The sequence below is a fragment of the Choloepus didactylus genome, chromosome 8 (assembly GCF_015220235.1).
Source record: "Choloepus didactylus isolate mChoDid1 chromosome 8, mChoDid1.pri, whole genome shotgun sequence".
NCBI lineage: Eukaryota > Metazoa > Chordata > Mammalia > Pilosa > Megalonychidae > Choloepus > Choloepus didactylus.
Window position 1 is genome coordinate 66558623 of NC_051314.1, and position 18049 is coordinate 66576671.

At 35.3% G+C, this 18049-nt stretch overlaps 1 protein-coding gene across 1 annotated transcript in view; it reads right to left on the reverse strand.

Moving 5' to 3' along the window:
- LEMD3 (LEM domain containing 3) overlaps window positions 1–18049 on the reverse strand; it is a 66876-nt gene that overhangs the window by 33472 nt on the left and 15355 nt on the right. Inside the window, exon 2 of the mRNA XM_037845892.1 lies at window positions 5343–5380. Within this exon, the coding sequence (XP_037701820.1) occupies window positions 5343–5380 (38 nt within the window). The remainder of the gene's footprint in view (window positions 1–5342; window positions 5381–18049) is intronic.

Here is an 18049-nt window from a genome sequence, read left to right on the forward strand (position 1 = left end):
CTCAGTACATAAGGCAGCAATGACCCTGTAGCACTTCATTTTCTGTTTCTCAATACAAACATATGGAACAATACCTAATTTCAGTTCAAACTTGTTTCCCTTTTATTAAGTCCAAAATACCATGACATGGTTTGGTTCTCAATAAAGGAAAACTTGTCTAAATAAGGTAATACGTTATCTTTAGTATTTCCAGATGACAGTTTACAATCAAGTAGCAACACCAATAAATCCTTGGGAAGGCCATCCAGGGAGTTTTCACTGTCAAGGTCCAGTTCCTCTGGAGTGGAGATTCCCAATTCATTTAAGGTTGGTCTAAATTGCTGGATGACACAGGGGTAGATTTCCTTATGAAGTACTGCTTTGTCCTTAACAACGTCTAGGACGCGTACTGCTCTAGCAAACTCATTTAACTATCTGCATGTCCACAAAGCAGCATCAATGATTTGGGGTTCTGGAACCAGATCATAGCCAACAAGCATGTTCATACCTTTATGCAAATCCCAGGCATTCATATCTGGCTTGTTGAAGTATGTCACCCAGTGAGCATCAAACTCCTCATCTGTCTCATGTGAACCATGAGAGAAGCAGTGAACTGACTGGACAGCAGTGGTGGGGCCCTGGGCCTCGTGGGCTGTAAAAGGCCTTGAGGGCCAGCCTGGGCAGCTGTAGTGCAGTAACAGAGAGCAGCACCTAGAATGATGGCAATGGCGGCACACAGGCCAATGCTGAAGAGAAGCTGGGTGTTCTTATATCACCTTTTGACTTAAAGTTTATTTTTTCAGATATTAATATAGCTATCCCAGCTCTTTTTTTGGTTACTATTTTCATGGAATATCTTTTCCCATCCTTTAACTTTCAAACTATTTATGTCTTTTGGTCGAAGGTAAGCCTCTTGTAAACAACATACAGTTGGATCATGTTTTTAATCCATTCTGTCAATCTGTGTCTTTTGTTTGGGGATTTTAATCCATTACCATTCAGTGTTATTGCTATAAAGGCAGCACTTCAGTGATTTTGTCCTTTGGTTTTTAATATGTCATATATATACATATATATTGCCTCTCTTTCCTTTACTGCAACCTTTCTGTAGAGTAATGTATCTGATCCCTTTTTCATTTTTGTTTCTGTATATTTTTAAAAATATTTTCTTTGTGGTTACCTTGGGGTTTGTATTACACAACCTACATCTATAACCTACTAATTTGAAAAGATACCAACTTAGCTTCAATAGCATAAGGGATATATTGTTCCTATATCCCTCTGTTTTCACTCATATTGTTTGTTTTTGTCCCACTTTACCTGTTTATATTTTGCATGTCCATTGTCAGGAAATATGCCTTTTGCTTGTTCAACTGTATGCTGCCTCTTACAGGAATAAAAGAGTAGAGTTGTACATTGAGGATACTGCATTACTGGGTTTTGTATTTATCGTTTTAGTTGCCATTCCTGAAGATCTTTATTTCCTCACATATTTCAAGCCACCTTCTCCTGCCTTTTCCTTTCAATCTGCAGAACTCCCTTTAGTAATTCTTGTAGGGCAGGTCTTTTATTGACAAACTCTCTTAGTTTCAGTTTATCTGTGAATATTTTAAACTCTTCCTTATTTTTTAGGACAGTTTTGCCAGATAGAATTTTGGGCTGGCAGTCTTTCTCTTTCAGTATCTTAAATATATCATTCCATTGTCTTCTCCCCTCCATGGTCCCTGATGAGAAATCAGCACTTAGTCTTATTGAGGATCCCCTGTATGTAATGAATTGCTTCTCTCTTGTGGCTTTCAGAATTCTCTTTATCTTTCACGTTTGACATTCTGATTAGTATGTGTCTCTGAGTGGGTCTATTAGGATTTATTCTGTTTGGAGTATGTTGCACTTCTTAGACATGTATATTTATGTTTTTCATAAAAGTTGGGAAATTTTGGGCCATTATTTCCTCAAATATTCTTTCTGCCCCTTTTCTTCTCCTTCTGGGATACCCATAACGCATATGGTTTCTGAGCTTCACGCTGCACTCAATTCACTGATACACTGCTCAATTTTTTCTATACTTTTCTCGATCTGTTCTTCTGAATGTATAATTTTGATTCTCCTATTCTCTAGATCGCTGATTCTGCCTGTTCCAATCTGCTGTTGTAAGCCTCTAGAGTATTTTTAATTTCTATTATAGTGCCTTCCATCTCCATAATTGTTGTCATGCTTCTTTTCATACTTTCAGATTCTCATTTATGCTCATATACTGTGATGGTTAGGTTCATGTGTCGACTTGGCCAGATGATGGTGTCCAGGTGTCTGGTCAAGCAAGCAGTGGCCTAACCATTACTGCAAGGACATTTGTGGCTGGTTTATTAAATCATCAGTCAATTGACTGCACCTGTAACGGATTACATCAATAAAGGGTGTGTCTTCCACAGTGAGAATTCAATCAGCTGTATTTAATCCAATCAGTTGAAGACTTTTAAGGGAGAAAGAGAGAAGACCTTCGATTCTTCTTCAATTTCCTGAGTTCATCGAACACCTTCACTGCAGTTGCCAGTTCGCTGCCTGCTCTAAGGAATTTGGACTTGTGCATCCCCACAGTTGCATGAGACACTTTTATCAAATTTTATATTTACAGATATCTCTTATTGGTTTTGTTTCCCTAGAGAACCCTAACTAATACAGACATTGTCTTCTTAATATCCTTCAGCTCTATATCCACATTTTCCTTCATCTCCTTGAATTGATTTGGAGATTTGTTTGAACTTCTTTTGATTAGTTGTTTCAAATTCTGAGTCTCCTCTGAAGTTCTAATTTGTTCCCTTGACTGATCCATATCTTCCTGTTTCTTAGCATGGCTTGTAGTTTTTGCTGTTATCTAGGAATCCGATTATCTTAATGAGTTAACTCTGAAGGTCAGTTTCTCCCTCTTGTCTCAGATTTAATTGTTGATTGACTTTGTGTTAAGGGTCTTTGATGGTTGGCCCAACTTATTCTGGACCTTGAGGGTAGCCCATATTTAACTATTCAGATTTTCGCAGCTCTTCTCCTGATTCTTGCCCTGGATATGCAGTCAAATTTTTAAGATTTGTACTTTTTGTGCAACTGTTTCACCTCCAGGAGAAAGCTTCCTTTCCTCTGTTCCTTCTCCAGGAATCTTGATCTGTTCTGCTTCTTTTTGTGCAGGATTTTCTCCCCAGCACCTATGATTTTTTTTAAATTCTCTCCCTCACTCAGTGCCCCTTCTACCTTACACTTTTCAGTTCTGGGACCCTTCCTGTCTCACAGCAGTTCAGTTCCCTCTCCTACCCTCACCCACCCCCATTTTTTTTTTCTGTGAGGCTTTTCTGCTTCTTGTTTCTTCCTTATTAGGGTATCCTGTCCCAGCATACCAGATGGGGTCAACCCAGAAAAGTGGGTCAGTCCAGAAAAGTTCATTTTGTGTTTAGGTGATCCAGCCAGAAACTGGATTGAGTGCATGTACCTCTTGCCAACAGTTCTGTCACAGTCTCTCTTTTTTTTCTCCCCTGGGGGCCCTATGTATGCAGCACAACTCAGCGACTTGTGCTCTGCCCTGGGTCTCTGTAGACTTGGGTCCCTATACCTGGATATGTATGGGGTTCTAACTTGCTGCTGTGTGTGCCACTATAGTTTGCATCTGTGGCAGGAGAGACTCAGGCTGTGCTGCCTCTGTATGGCTCCTAAGCTGCACAGGACTGAGTGAGAGGGAAGGGTCCAGACTGGCAGGTCCAGGACAGAAATTTCCTACCTCATCTTGGAGATTATTTTTCTTTTTCTTCAATTCAGTGTTTGTGGAGTCCTTCTTCAGTCTGTGTCACCCTCCAGAGTTCTAAGCAAGTGGGGTTTGTCCTTTTATTAGCTGATTCTGAGGGGTGACTTTTCCAGGGGTTGTCCTACAGCCATGTTGATGACTCACCCTGGCTTACAATCTAATTAAAGTCTTCTTCCATTCTGCCTGTTTTTTAGGTTGTCTCCTAACAGTTTAGCTCAACATGTGTCTAACTGCTGGATTTGCAAATAAATCATCCTAACAACTAGCTACAGGTCTACAAATAAATTCATATTTAAAGTAAGCTGTCAAGGAACCTTTCATTGAACTTTTTCATTAAATTAGAAATAATTTTCTAAGTTTAAATAGCTTTTAAATGTCTTTTTGGTAAGGTCCAGATTCCCTTCTCTAAAGCAAAGTGCTTATTGTGATAAAAATTCAAACTGTAAAGTAACTCCACTCATATACTGTCATCTTTGAATACTTCTCCCTTCTATCTTTAACCAACTTTCTCCTGTAACATATTTACAATTGTTTGTATCAGGTGTCTGAATAAATGATGAAAATGGATTTTAAACAGTTACTATGGTTCTTGGTATAGAATAAAAACTATAAGTGACTGCCATTATCATCATTATAATTATTATTATTATTTTGAGGTTCAGAACTTCAGTTTACCCATAGGGAAAGTTATACAGAAGTAAACAAAGTCTTGTATTTCCAATGTTCAGTGATTATATTACATTAAATCTAAATTATGACGCTAGTAGTATCACATTTTAGTAGTACATAATATTGCTTCTGATAAGGTCAACCTTTTTTTAAAATACTATTAACATAACAGACCATCACCAAAAATAATCATTTCAAAGCCCCACTCTAACAATCTAACATAATAGTCTGTGGATCTGATTATACATTATCACACATCCTTTAGTACAGCAGGTAATGTTTTCTTTGACCTATATAATGGTCAGTTCATATAATAAAAAAATTAACAACTAATTGTGTATTATGAGCTCAAGTATTTTAATCTTCAGAGTACATTTCATCATGATAACTGAAAAATAATTTCATGCAAATAAAATTTAGGTTAAAATTAATATTACAGCATTCCTAAAAAGGAAAGGGAATCATAAATGTAGTCTAGGGGATATGTCTCATTTCTAAATCCTTTGATTTAGATTTGATTGGTTGAACAGATACACCAATGTGCAAAGAACCCAAAGAGAGATGAAATGCAGGCAAAGAGGACAAAGTCTGCTGGACATTCAACAACTTAAGACAATAGGCATAATTTTAAGGGTCTAAAGGTAGGACCAGATCCCCAGATGATATGCTACTGCCATTTTATTTGGCAAATGGCTTTTACTTAAAGTGATAACAAATGGTTCAGCTCTTAGGAATAAACCTGTACCAAATTTAATTATATTATAGTTAAGGATTACTCAGAATAAGAAAACTTATTGCTTCAGCCTAAAAGAACCTAAAAACTTACTATTTTTAGTTGACAATGATCCTAATACTTTTATTATATAAAACATAACACAAAATATCAGCATTATGATTATTCACTTACTTGTATTTTTCCAAATGTTTCACCAACGGGGTTTTTTACTATCAAGGAAAGAAAAAAGAAAACTATTAGCATCACTTAAGGATGAGAATTAGAATCCCCCTAAACAAGCCCTCTGAAATGTCAACATGTACTTTGCTAAAACTGAACATAAACATGCAAACAAAAAGTAAACAAGCCAATAATAATACAGTTAGGGAATTAATTTTCAGACTTACCAGTTTTACCATTCTCTCTTTAAATTTGTGCTGCTTCTCTATAATCGTCAAGCCCAGGTGCTCTGGTGTCAGAGGGGCTGGGTTCAAGCCCCAACTTTGCCATTTAACAAGACCCTGAACTAGCATCTACTTAGCCCCTCTAAGATGTAGTTTCTTTTTATATAAAGGGGGGATTAACAATGCTACCAACTTTACACAGGTGTTGCGAAGAGTAATAAGATAAACCACATAAAATGCTTGGCATAGTGCCTGGCACTAAATAAACACTCAATAAATGTAACCTGTTATTATTATCATTAATGACTGTATCACCTGTTTCAACCTTAACTTGATTTCTCTTCAAAATATAAACTAAAGTAGTTAACTACTTAAGGAAATCTACAAGTTATTTTCAGACTTACAATTCATTTAGAATTCTGATTTCAAATGATTAAAAAAAAAAAAAAAAAAAACAAACTTCCTAATCCTCGCTAAAATCTGGAAAAGTGGCAAGAAGTAAATTTCCAGATCAAAATACCTAAGAATTAATTCTCAGTATTACACAAACCTGAATTTCCAATAAAATGTTACCTTAATACCACTTTTCCATTCAATCTCTTTCACTCCCCCTTCTCAAAAGACACAAACAAGTTTATAACTGAATATGAAGCATCTCTCATGGTTATTATTTAGAATCTCCCCCTTATCAATTATTTTGTTTTCAAATTACATGCAAAAATATTCAAAGCTTTTAGATACTGGACCTCTGAAATCCAGGTCACAATTAAGAGAAACTGATTCTACAAAGTAGTTCACACTGACCAGGTTTCCTTTCTGGGACATTTTTCTATTTTTATTTGAGAAAACAGGAAGCCCCATAGGAACCAGGAACTGCCTGATTCTAAGAAAGTTCATGTGCAAAACCAGCTTAACAAGGTACAATTAAAAAGCAAGGAAAAAAAATGTATCCTGTTATCATCTAAAGGGATTTTGCTAACAGATTTTTAAATAACGTTTTTCTACACAGCAAAAGGATTTTATTGCTCGGAAAATCTGTAAAAGATAAAAGATCACAAGTACTCAAAAGGGGGGAGAAGACATAATGCAACTAAAAGACTAAATAAAATGTTGAAAAATCAGAAGACGTTTATACTAAAAAAGATACTTTTTTACTAATATTAACTTTTTATGTAAATTTGGACAATTGAAAATGAAGTTATATCTAGCTTTAGATATGACTGAAGCTATATTTAGGCTTAAATACTACCAAAAGTTTGCCTTGTCAATCTGCTTATAATAAACAATACTAAAAACCAAATATTTTATTTGCTCTTTGTAAGAAGTACAACTCTAAAAAATATAAACACACACAAGTTCTATTAAACAGGCTTTAATCTCTATGAAGAAAGGCCAGTCTAGCATCACTTTTTCAACTGTATATAAAATCATTTTTTCTCAAGACTATCAAATGGAAAGCTAGCTCTTCAAATATCTCCATTAAAGCATTTACTATAAATTGTGGATGTTCTCTCACTAGACTGCTCTACTTTGAGTTTCTTAGGAGAAGGACCATGTGTTATTCAAGTTTGTGTGTGCACAACCAAGCACAGTATCATACATTCATTTAGTTCACTAAAAGTTCTAGTTGTGCTATGTACGTTATGCCCACTCTTCCTTACTCTGCTGAAGGGAAAGTAAAATTCTGCAGGATGCTAGAGAAGGGTATGTTCTGAGCAACTGGGAATGGAGAGTGATAGAATGACACAAAGAGGAGAATAAAAATTCTGTTGAAAAACATTGCTCTGCCATTCATATCTTTCTAGATTTCTGCCTCTTTTCTCAAGGGCTAAGATATCTGAGAGCATAACATTTAAAGGTCAACAATACACTCTCCGCCCTACACAACTTCTGTCAAAAAATTTTCCCCAAATGTCTTACAGCAACTGTCACCTATTAAATTAAAAGAAGATCTAATAAATTATCAAGAGTAAAACCTAGGCTTGAAGTTAAGCTTTAGTAAGTAAATTCCATACACGAACAAGTCCAACTAAAGTTAAAAGCCTTCTAATTTCTGAAAGTATCTTTATACATCTAACTTTTCTTCCCCCAAACCATTTCAGTATCTCTAAAAGCATATCAGTATTTTATATCTCACATAAATTACCTAATCTTTAAAAGAAACAACACATACTGTTACCCTCAGTGAAAATATCCCATTAGGCAACTGTAAGGAAGAAACCTTACTCCAAATGTTATCTCACAGCAAAAATTTTCCACCTTATTTATTAGTCAGCCTCTCTTCTAGGGACTGACCTGAGATTGAACTATATTTCTTATCCTTTACCCTAAAGCAATGATAATGCCATGACGGTACTTCAAAATTCATTCTGCCTTTCCCTAAAAGAACAATCATGAAGCCATTTTCGACTTGTTATTGTCCTCCTTTTCTAATGCTTTTTCTCAAGTTTTCCTTTTATACTACTTTTCCTCAAATTTTCCTGCTTTAGCCATTTCTTCAATTTTCTTGTTTGGATTATTTCAAACCTCATATGCACCAAACTTTCCTCTGTATATGTCCTTAATGTTTTAACTTCTTTTTCCTTTAAACTATCCTAATAACTATAAAATATAATCAAATTTCTAAAATGTTTCCTTAATTGTACTACTGCATCCCTAAAAATCTTCCAATGGTTTCCCATCACATTTTACTTCAAGGAATTAATTCTTATCTTGTGATACTTTCTTATTTCTTAGACACAATGCTGATTCTCCTTCTCCAAACACTCTCCCCTCACCAATTCCAAAAACGCTACTAGTTTTACTGATCATTTCTGTCAAATGTAAACTTTTTTTACATTCTCCTAAGCTGAGATCAAATTTATCTGCAATTATGAATTACCAGCTAAAAACGAAAACATTGCAAACACATTTATAGTTTTATATCTTTTAAGTATATTAATGTTGACCAGATAAATTGACTAATGTCCTGTCAGGCTCAATTTTGGTCACTCAGTGGCAGTAAAAGGAAGAAAATTCTGTGATGATCAAAGTTCTTCTTTTACAACTTGGAAAGAAAGAAAAAGTTTACTCATTTAACAAATATTCATTGAGTACTTACCTTGTGTTAGGCACTGGGAATGTGGCAGTGAATAAAACAAAAAATATCCCTGCCTTCATGGAGTTTAGGTTCTAGCGGGGTTAGAGAAACAATGAAACATAAATTAGAAAATATACAGTATGTCAGATGGTACAAAAGCTTTGGAAGAAAAGAAGTAGGAATGGTGATTGATGTGTGGGGTGGGAAGGGAATTTTAAATACAATGCTCAAGGAAGGACTCACTAACAGTAAGATGGCATCTGAATAGAAAACTGAGGGAGAAGAGGGAAATTGCCCTGTGGATATCTGAAAGAAGAGGTTTGTAGACAGAAAGAACAATAAGTGCAAAGTCTGAGAGACGGTGGCATGTCTGGCATATTACTCCTGGAAACGGAAAGAGGAGGGAAAGTGTGGCTGCAGCAGAGTGGATAAGAAGGCACATAGTAAATAGGAAATAAAGTCAGAGTGTTAAGATTATTAAAGGAGTCAGTAGGTACAGATCATGTAGGACCTTGAAGACAGCTGCAAGGACTTTTATATTTTACTCTGAGTGAGAAACTCAGAGAATTGGGAGCATATGTTACCTGGCTTACGCTTTTAAACAAAGAAAGGCACAGGTAATAAGGTGGTAGGCCACTGTCTGGGTTAAGTTTAATAGTCCTAAGCATTTGGAGAAAAAATGACCTGCTATTTATGACCCAGGAAAACAGAGGAAATGGTACATTCAGGTTGCTTTCCTTCTGCTATCTCTAGATCAACATAGACAATTTTAGTCTACCTCAACATTTTTCTGCTCTGAACACTTGGGACTACTATCATTATCAGTATATAAAAATATTCTGAAAGCTCTGAACCTTTGATCCTTCCGGGCTTCTTTAAGCCCAAATGTTTTCCCTCTCCTTCATTCTATCTTCAAGGCAGAGTCTGTAGCTCTGCTACAATCATGCAAGATGTCTATAACCACTGCAGCTCATAGTGACGCTCCTCTTCTCAGAACTATTGTACTTACTCTACTCATCTTTACTACCTTATATTATGATTTAACTATTTGGTCTGTTTCCTCACCCATTAAGACTGCAAAATCTCTATCAATGCCTTATAAATATTGGGCGCTACATATATGCTGAAAGAATAGAGGACTGAATGGATACTGCAGTTTCCTAGAATAATAGACGCACTAATGTCAGAGAGGTAATGACCAATCAAGATCACTCTGCAACCCTTTCCTTTGAATAAAAAGTTAATATTTATTGAGCTCTTACTATGAACCAGGCATAGGAGCACTAGGTACTCATTAGTACTTAACTTCATCCTCATTACGACATTATTTTAAGACAGGTATTACCTCTGTTTTTGTAGGCAGAGAAACTGAGGCATGGTGAGGTTAGAATGCTTTGAAATAAACAGTTTATGAGCTAGGATTCAAAAAGATGGATTCAACCTGTCTGACTCTAAAGCCCATGTTCTTCACATTATAAAAATAACAAATACAAAAAAATTTTTTGTTCTATTTGTTTTAAGGAAAGCATTCTTCTCTAGAACTTTCAGATTTTGAATCATTAGACTTTAATCTCCCTAACATATTAAGGCATCAAAAAACACCTAAAAGGGCCATAAGGAGGGAAAAAGACAGTGCTGTTGAAGAACATATTTATCTCTTAGATGAAGGGAAATTTCTCTTCAAAACAAGTTCTCTACTAGTAGTCTAGGAAAAGATTTACCACAATTTACCAAAATATAAAATGTTCCTTGGGCCCACACAGACAGAATTAATCATTCCCCCACTTTCTGCTGCCATACACTTTATTTCATAATTTCAGAATGCTGTTATAGTGCTTACACACAGCATCAGTTAAAAAAAAATCAATTTCTAGTTTAGTACCATGCCACATCTAAATAGAATTCTAATTTGGCTTCATTTTCAAAACATAAGATATTCACAAACATATATCAAGAACCTATTGCATGTCAGGCATTATGTCAGTTGCAGGATATTTAAAAATGAATATATGTAAGCCCTGCCCTCAAGAAGTTCAGTCTAGAGGGCAGCAACTCTGCACACATGGAATCAGGAAACACCCTGACACCAAAATCCAATTCTCCACAAGTCAAGAAAACTAGATTCCCGATAAGTTCCTAAAATCAACAATTCATTTTTCTTAACTCTGTAACATTCAATACATAAGTAAGGTAATCTATGGAAGAGACGGTGAAGTGTTCAGAGCTAATTGCAACCAAAAAAACAGTCCGTCAATGGATAAATAGTTAATAAGTGCCCATGATGTGTGGGACACCATACTACTCAATCAATGTTGGTTTACAGCACTAACAAAACAAAGTCTCTGAGCTCAAATCACTTGAATTCTACTCCAGGGAAACAGAATAATCAAACATATAAATAAGAAAATGTCAGGCCCAGATACGTAACTTGAAAAAGACAAAATACGGCAATGTAAAGGCGAGTGCTTCAGCTAGGGTGGCCAGGGAAGGCCTCTCTAAGGAGGCAGCACCTGTGTTGCCACTCAAATGATGAGACACACTCTTCAAAAAGACTAATTTCATTAATTTATTTGAAATATATACATAAAGATGGTGATTATTGTGTGCCTGGCCCTATACTAAGTGCTACAGGCCATTCTCTCAATTAACATTATAAGGTAGGAATTACTGCTATATCCATTTTCCAGATGAGAAACTTGAGGCTCAGAAGTGAAGAAACCTGCCCAAGGTCACACAGCCAATTAGTGATACAGCTAACCCAAGCAAGTTAAAAAACCTGAGCTCTTAAACATAATATGTGAACAAAAGTAAATCTAGAGAAAAACTATACATACAATCAAAGGAAAGAAAAATCTGAGGAAAAATTCAAAGAAATGGAGCCAGACTGCTCTACCTGGATCATTATTCATCGCATTCTTTGCCTAAATAATTCCTACTCATCATTCAGACCTTAGTTCACACATTATCTCCTTAGAAAAGCATTCTATGAATAATTTCCAGACTTCATCTGGTCTCCTGCAGTACCCATATCTTTCCTTTATAGTACCTATCATTGCTGTAAGTTCATATATTTATTTATGTGATCTTTTGATGTATATCACCTGTCTCACCCAAAAGACTGCCTTCTCCATGAAGGCAGAGCCTGATTACCTGTAATCACCTTGCAAGTAACTCAATTAAAATGTGTTGAATGAATGAAGAAAGAAAATGGTTAGTGTAACCATAATTGCCTTCAAGTACGTTTCCTGAATTGGATTCCAGGTAGGAGAAATTGTGATAAAGCATGCTGCGCTTCCACAGGCAGTCTCTTATAATTCTAAAACTCCGTAACTTAAGGCAAAGTTTTAGTTTTAGGGAACTTCAAGTGTCATCTAGGCTTTATATTCAATTGCCCAAATGGCAAATGTCTCTAGACTGTATCTTTCTGTAAACAGGCATTCAAGTTCTCAAATCCCATCTTCTACTAATAATGGTTTAAAAAGAGTCTAATTATTTGTGAAGAAGAGAGGAAGTAAAATGTTTCCAACAGCTGCAGAACACTGCACCTGTGTGGCAAACACTTCTGCATTTCACCATCAGCTAGCCTGATCTAAAAATGGACAGGGGTGAAGAAGGCAGTACATTCTTCTGTAACACAGTGTGCTCCCCATTTGTCTTCTGAAAGATCATTAATTGTTTCATGGCTTTACTTAATTTATGATCAAGACAGGAACACTTCACTTAATGTAAGCTTAATTAACTACTGTGAATACTGAGATTAAATCAGCAAATACACAGAAAGTTTTATGGACAAAAACTGTCTATTATAAAACTTGCTCAAAGTAAACTACTGTATCATCCTTGTTCTACTCATGAATAAACTTTCAATTTTAACCCCACAGATTTACAGAGCTATAGACCGACGCAGGGATAATAAGTGAGAGAGAAGGGAAGAGGGACAAGAGCTCGAGAGGTTCTCCACTTCTTATATCGTATAGGACTCCTTTCATCTGCTTCTGTTTTAAAAGTGACACAATCCCATGCTACTTCCCAGTAAATCCTTAAAGAATAACAAAACACTGACAGTGATTTTTATACAATAAAATTATAAAGGGCTTTAAATATCAATATCAAAGTACTAAGAACATTATGAAAAATGAAAATAGTGTGTATGGACATGAAAGTCATGGAAATAAAAGATCAAAACTCAGAATCATACTTATATTTTATTATTTACTTATGTCAATCTGCTAATAGCCAAATAATGTATTTGGTTCTTACAATTCATCTCTATATAAGATACAGAACATGATGGTCCCTTTCAACTTTGTGGTCATCTGCAAGTCTCACATTTGCTCACCATAAAAATAAAGATTCCCTGGGGGTAGGAATTGACATTAGACTGTCATTAAAATTACTTAATCTTATATCAGCACTAATCTGCATTATAATTGTACCCCAGTTTCGGATCTCTATAACAAAAGCCAGAAGACCTCTAACAACAGAATGTTCATTTACTTAAGTATTTACAGAGCATATTCCATACACCATGTTCTGGGAACATGCTGCTTCCGAAGTAGTGGAGGTGGAGATAAACGAGTGACTGATATAAAGTGATTAAAACCATCTTAGAGTTAAGTACAGAGCACTTTAGGAAATCAGGATGGAGCAAATAATTTCTGCCCAAAGTGAATTTGAGCATTAAAAATAAACCAAGAGTAAGAATAAGGAATAAACTATGGAAAAATGCAACACTGATCAATCTCAAAAATACCATGCTGAGTGAAAAAATGCCTTACACAAAAGAGTGTATACTTCAGGAATCCATTTATATGAAGTTTTAGAACAGGCAAAACTAATCTATGGTGAAAAAATAAAAAAAATCAAAATAGTGGTAAGAGTACTGACTGGAAAGGGGCATGAGGGAATTTTCAGGAGTAAAGGTAATGTCCTATGTCTGAGAGATTTAAGTTACATAGATGTATGCATTTGTCAATACCCATTTGTTGGTACACTTAAGATTTGTGCATCCCACTGTATACCGAGAACAAAACAACTGAACTCTAGTTAATAACATGCATGAAATATGTAAGGGTGAAACTCCTGATTATGTTTAACTTACTCTGACATACATTAAAAAACAAGACAGAACAAGGGGTAGAGTGATGGATAAATACATAATAAAGCAAATACAGAAAATGTTAACTATAGAATCTAGATGGTAGATATATGTGCTTTCACAGCACAAAACTTTCAACTTTTCTGTTTGAAAATTTTCATAATAAAACATTAGCAATAAAAGTATATACATACATATATATATATATAAAGAAATGTTTGTTGGTGGTATGAAAATCCTACTGGGGAATTGGTCAAAGATCACTTTAATACCTAGATACATTAAGCGAAAACTCACATTTTAAAAGCCGGATCTTATTGCATAGGAGAAGAAAAAACATTTTCTTTCTTCCAATTAAATCTAAATTCTTGGCATATCAAAAACTGAATAAGAAAATTTCCTCCTTTTTTGCAAAGAGTTACTGTAAGATTTTTTTGTTTTAGAAAGACTTGGCTAACAGTTTTATTTTTTTAATTAATATAATTTACATTTACAGATACAATTTTTAGTTATTTTTTTACTAAAATGTCAGAAACCTGGTATATAGGAAAAAGCTAAAATACGAAGTTGCATCTGGTTTTTATTAAAAACTAAATGCTTCACAAATACTCATTCTAAAATGCTTAACTTAATGAGTTGGAGATGATTTACCTCCCAATGATTTCACAAGACGGTTTCATGTATCCAAAACAAAATACTGATAAATTAGAAAACTGTATCACTAGCAAATGAAGAAAATATCAAAATATTGCCCACTTAAAGACTTTTAAAGATAGTCTATTCCTTCCAAAATGAACTCTGATATCTTAATAAATCATTCACAACTCAGAAAGGAATATTTGATAGAATTACTGATTACACAATCTGACTCGTGACTGAAAGTGGAAGCTTTCATTCAAAAAATGTTTAATCTTTTAGACTTTAAGAAAATATCAACAGCTTACTATGAGATAAAATTAAAGTCAATTAATGAATTCCTCCCAAAGGGAGAGAAGGAGGGAAGAAGGAAAAAATATATAAATATTAATGGCTCAAAGCTCCGGAGGGAAACTATTAGGCTGTTGGCCTCCATAAAATTCTGTCAACTACACACTCCTGTAGTTTTCCCCAATGTTGAGAAGAAAGGTCCTATAAGAACACCTTCAAAGACTAAATAATATGTCTATTTAAATTCTGGGAACTTAATTTCACGACATTGCTCAAGGTAACAGATCCAAAAGTTTGAGTGATCTGCTTTTACAGTAATTTAAACAGATTTCTTCTTGAAACTATTTTTGTACAATTACCAGTTAAAGAATTATGCTATTGCATAGTGACAAGTGAAGAGAAAAATAAAAGCAAGACAGCCCACAAAGGTTAGATACAAACCTATAAATAATACCAAGCATCTGTGCAACAGCTAACTTGGCACCCACAGGAATTTATGCTAAGGCAATACTGTAATTTATTAAATGTGGTGACAGCTCACTGTACTAAGAGATTTTAAACATTAACTGTTACACACTAGAGAATGGCTATAACACTTCCTCAAGGTTTACAAAGCAAGAATACAAATGAAACTGTATCATAACAGTCTATGCTGAAATATTTCTAAATAAAAATCTGGAAATCCAAAAGGATCATGATACAATGTACAGCCTATCTCCAGTCCAATGCAATAAAGCAGCATGAATTGCTCATATCATGGCCCTAAATACTAACAGGTCTTCTACTTAGTAACATTTTAAATTATATGCATTTTAACATTTTAATGGCTAGAGATAGCAAATACTACCACCTGTTTAGTTTTATGTAGCACAAAGACAATATGCAAACAGGAAAACTGGAGAGACAAAAGATACAGATGAACAAAGAGGCAAAGAGAACTAAATGTGAGTAGAACTGAAAAAAAGAAAAAAATCCAAATGGTAGTAGTTCTCATTCCATTCCTCAAATGGAGATAAGGAGTACAGTTCTGATAAAAAGGAAACAGGCATTATATGTATAGACAAAGGAGAGCAATTGATGTAGGACTGAAACTAACATATAAACTAAATTTGGAGCCAAAAAAGAAATCCAGTGCTGACTTGATGAGCAATGTGCTGAACAGTTACATCTTGATTTTTAGCCAGGGAAGAAATCAGACAAAGTCATCTAGGAAATAGAGGAATTTTAGTATGCCATCCTTAGGTCAAAACCAAAACCACTGGATAAAACAAAACATAAGCAATTGCAACACTGGTAGTAGACTGGGCTAAATAAGACTTCTGTTGTTGTTGGTTTTAATACAACCTTGAGAGTAAAAACCATGCTGCCACATGCACACAATGGACAGAAAGTATATACACTGAAATTATACCAGGCTGTCTCTTAATTCATTTAAATTCAACTTCTACTTTTAGCAGAGGGGGAGAATATGAATGAATGTGTCTGAATTAAAAAAAACAAAAAAAGAAAGAAAAACAAACTGATGCAAGCAATTCCTCACCACCATTCCACTTCCCTATTACAGTCAATAAGCCTTTTGTGTAACGGAATATTAATGATCTTGAGTCCCCAATATACTGTAAACATGAGGACCATGATTCAAATGGAAATAAATTGAGAAAAGCATGTTTGTGTAACAAGTGATAACCAGACATTCATGTGAGGATACGACAGGACTCGCTTAACGCCTGCCAGAGGGAACTCCCTTGATAAGGACACTGATGTCAAGACCTCTGAGGCATAAAAGCCCAGAGCAGACATCACTTCAGTGAGTGTAAGCAGAGGCAGACTGACACCCAGTCTCTCTGACCTGCGGCTTGAATGCCCGGGCCACACCGCAAGGCCTTCTGCCACCTTCACCACCTTTAACTCTGCATCACGACCAGAACCTACCACCAACAGCTTCACACACTCTGATGCTACGCTGGACCAGCTCCTGACACCTCTTGTTAAAGGAACTCACCTTCCTTGTGTCAGCCTTCACGCCAATGGATTTTAGAGACTCTGGGTTCCCTCCACCTTTGAATGTATTGTGCGTTCTTGACGGCTATTGTGCATTGGCTGTGTTGGCAGCATGTGACTGAGCAAGCAAATATGCTGTGTTGAGCATCCAAACTAATGTGAGGAATCTGCTTTCAACTTTTGATCATTTCAAAAGTAACACACAACAAAGCATGTACTCTAGACAAATCTTGAGATGGAAGATGTGACTATGCTTTTCCCCCAGGTGCCCTGTTTCCATGTGGCTCTCATACTGTGAGTAGTTCATAAAAATGAGTATGACTTTAATGTTTAAAGATGTACAATGGCCCTCAGTGCTTCGTTTCAGGCACTCAAAGAAAAGACTCTATTACTACACTGGCAAAATAACTGGCCTTTTTGAGAGAACATATGTCAGCTCTAAATCTAAGGAATTTTCTGATGGTAATTTTTACCATGCTTAATTTTTGCTTTATGCTCTGACTTTTAAAACCTAACCTAATAAACTAGAGCTTGAAATTTGAACCTGTCAGTAACCAAGTAAATAAAACTAAGGTTTTAATACCCTTTAGTAAACATTCAAGGCATCTAAAAACTCCAAAATTATGACTAATTTCAAACTTATTTCCCCAGATACTCTATTTATTAAATTCCATTCAACAAACAACTGTAACAACTGTGCAAACAAGAACCAAGTACTAGGGGATACAAAGATGAAAGCTCTTATTACCTTCCCTAGAGGAAATGATAAAATCACTGCAGTGACTCTCACTAATTTGGGGGGAGGGTGTCAAAGACCCTTTTGAGTTTTTGATAAAATCTATGGACACCCTCCCCAGAAAAATCCTTATGTATCTGCATATAATTTCAGGAGTAATTATTCACATGGAGTTCATGTATGAATTCTTTAAGATTCATGGGCCATTGGTTAAGGACTCCAGGTCTAGTTGAATGCTCACATTTTTCTAAAAATGGGGTGGTGTGGAGATAATTCCAAAAGAAATCTAAAAATAAATAAGATTTAGCTACCTAGATGATCTTCCATGGCAAAATGACTGATTTTAAGTTTATCTTTTATTCATTCAAAGTGTGACCTCCCTTCCTCCAGAAAGAGGATTTATTAGCAAAAAGGTAAGTAGAGCAACAATCCTGTAATAAATTGATAGAGCTGATAGTGTAAGAGCATATTTTGTTAAAGGCCTTGTAAATTATAAAGTACACAATAACTTATTTATTTACATTCATATTATGCCTGTTCTAGCTAGCAGTTATGACTTGCTAGAATTTTGATTTATCACTTTAAGTTGTTTATTCCTTTTTCAAATTGTATCAACTATTTAATTTTGCTTTTTAAATAACAAAAACACACATC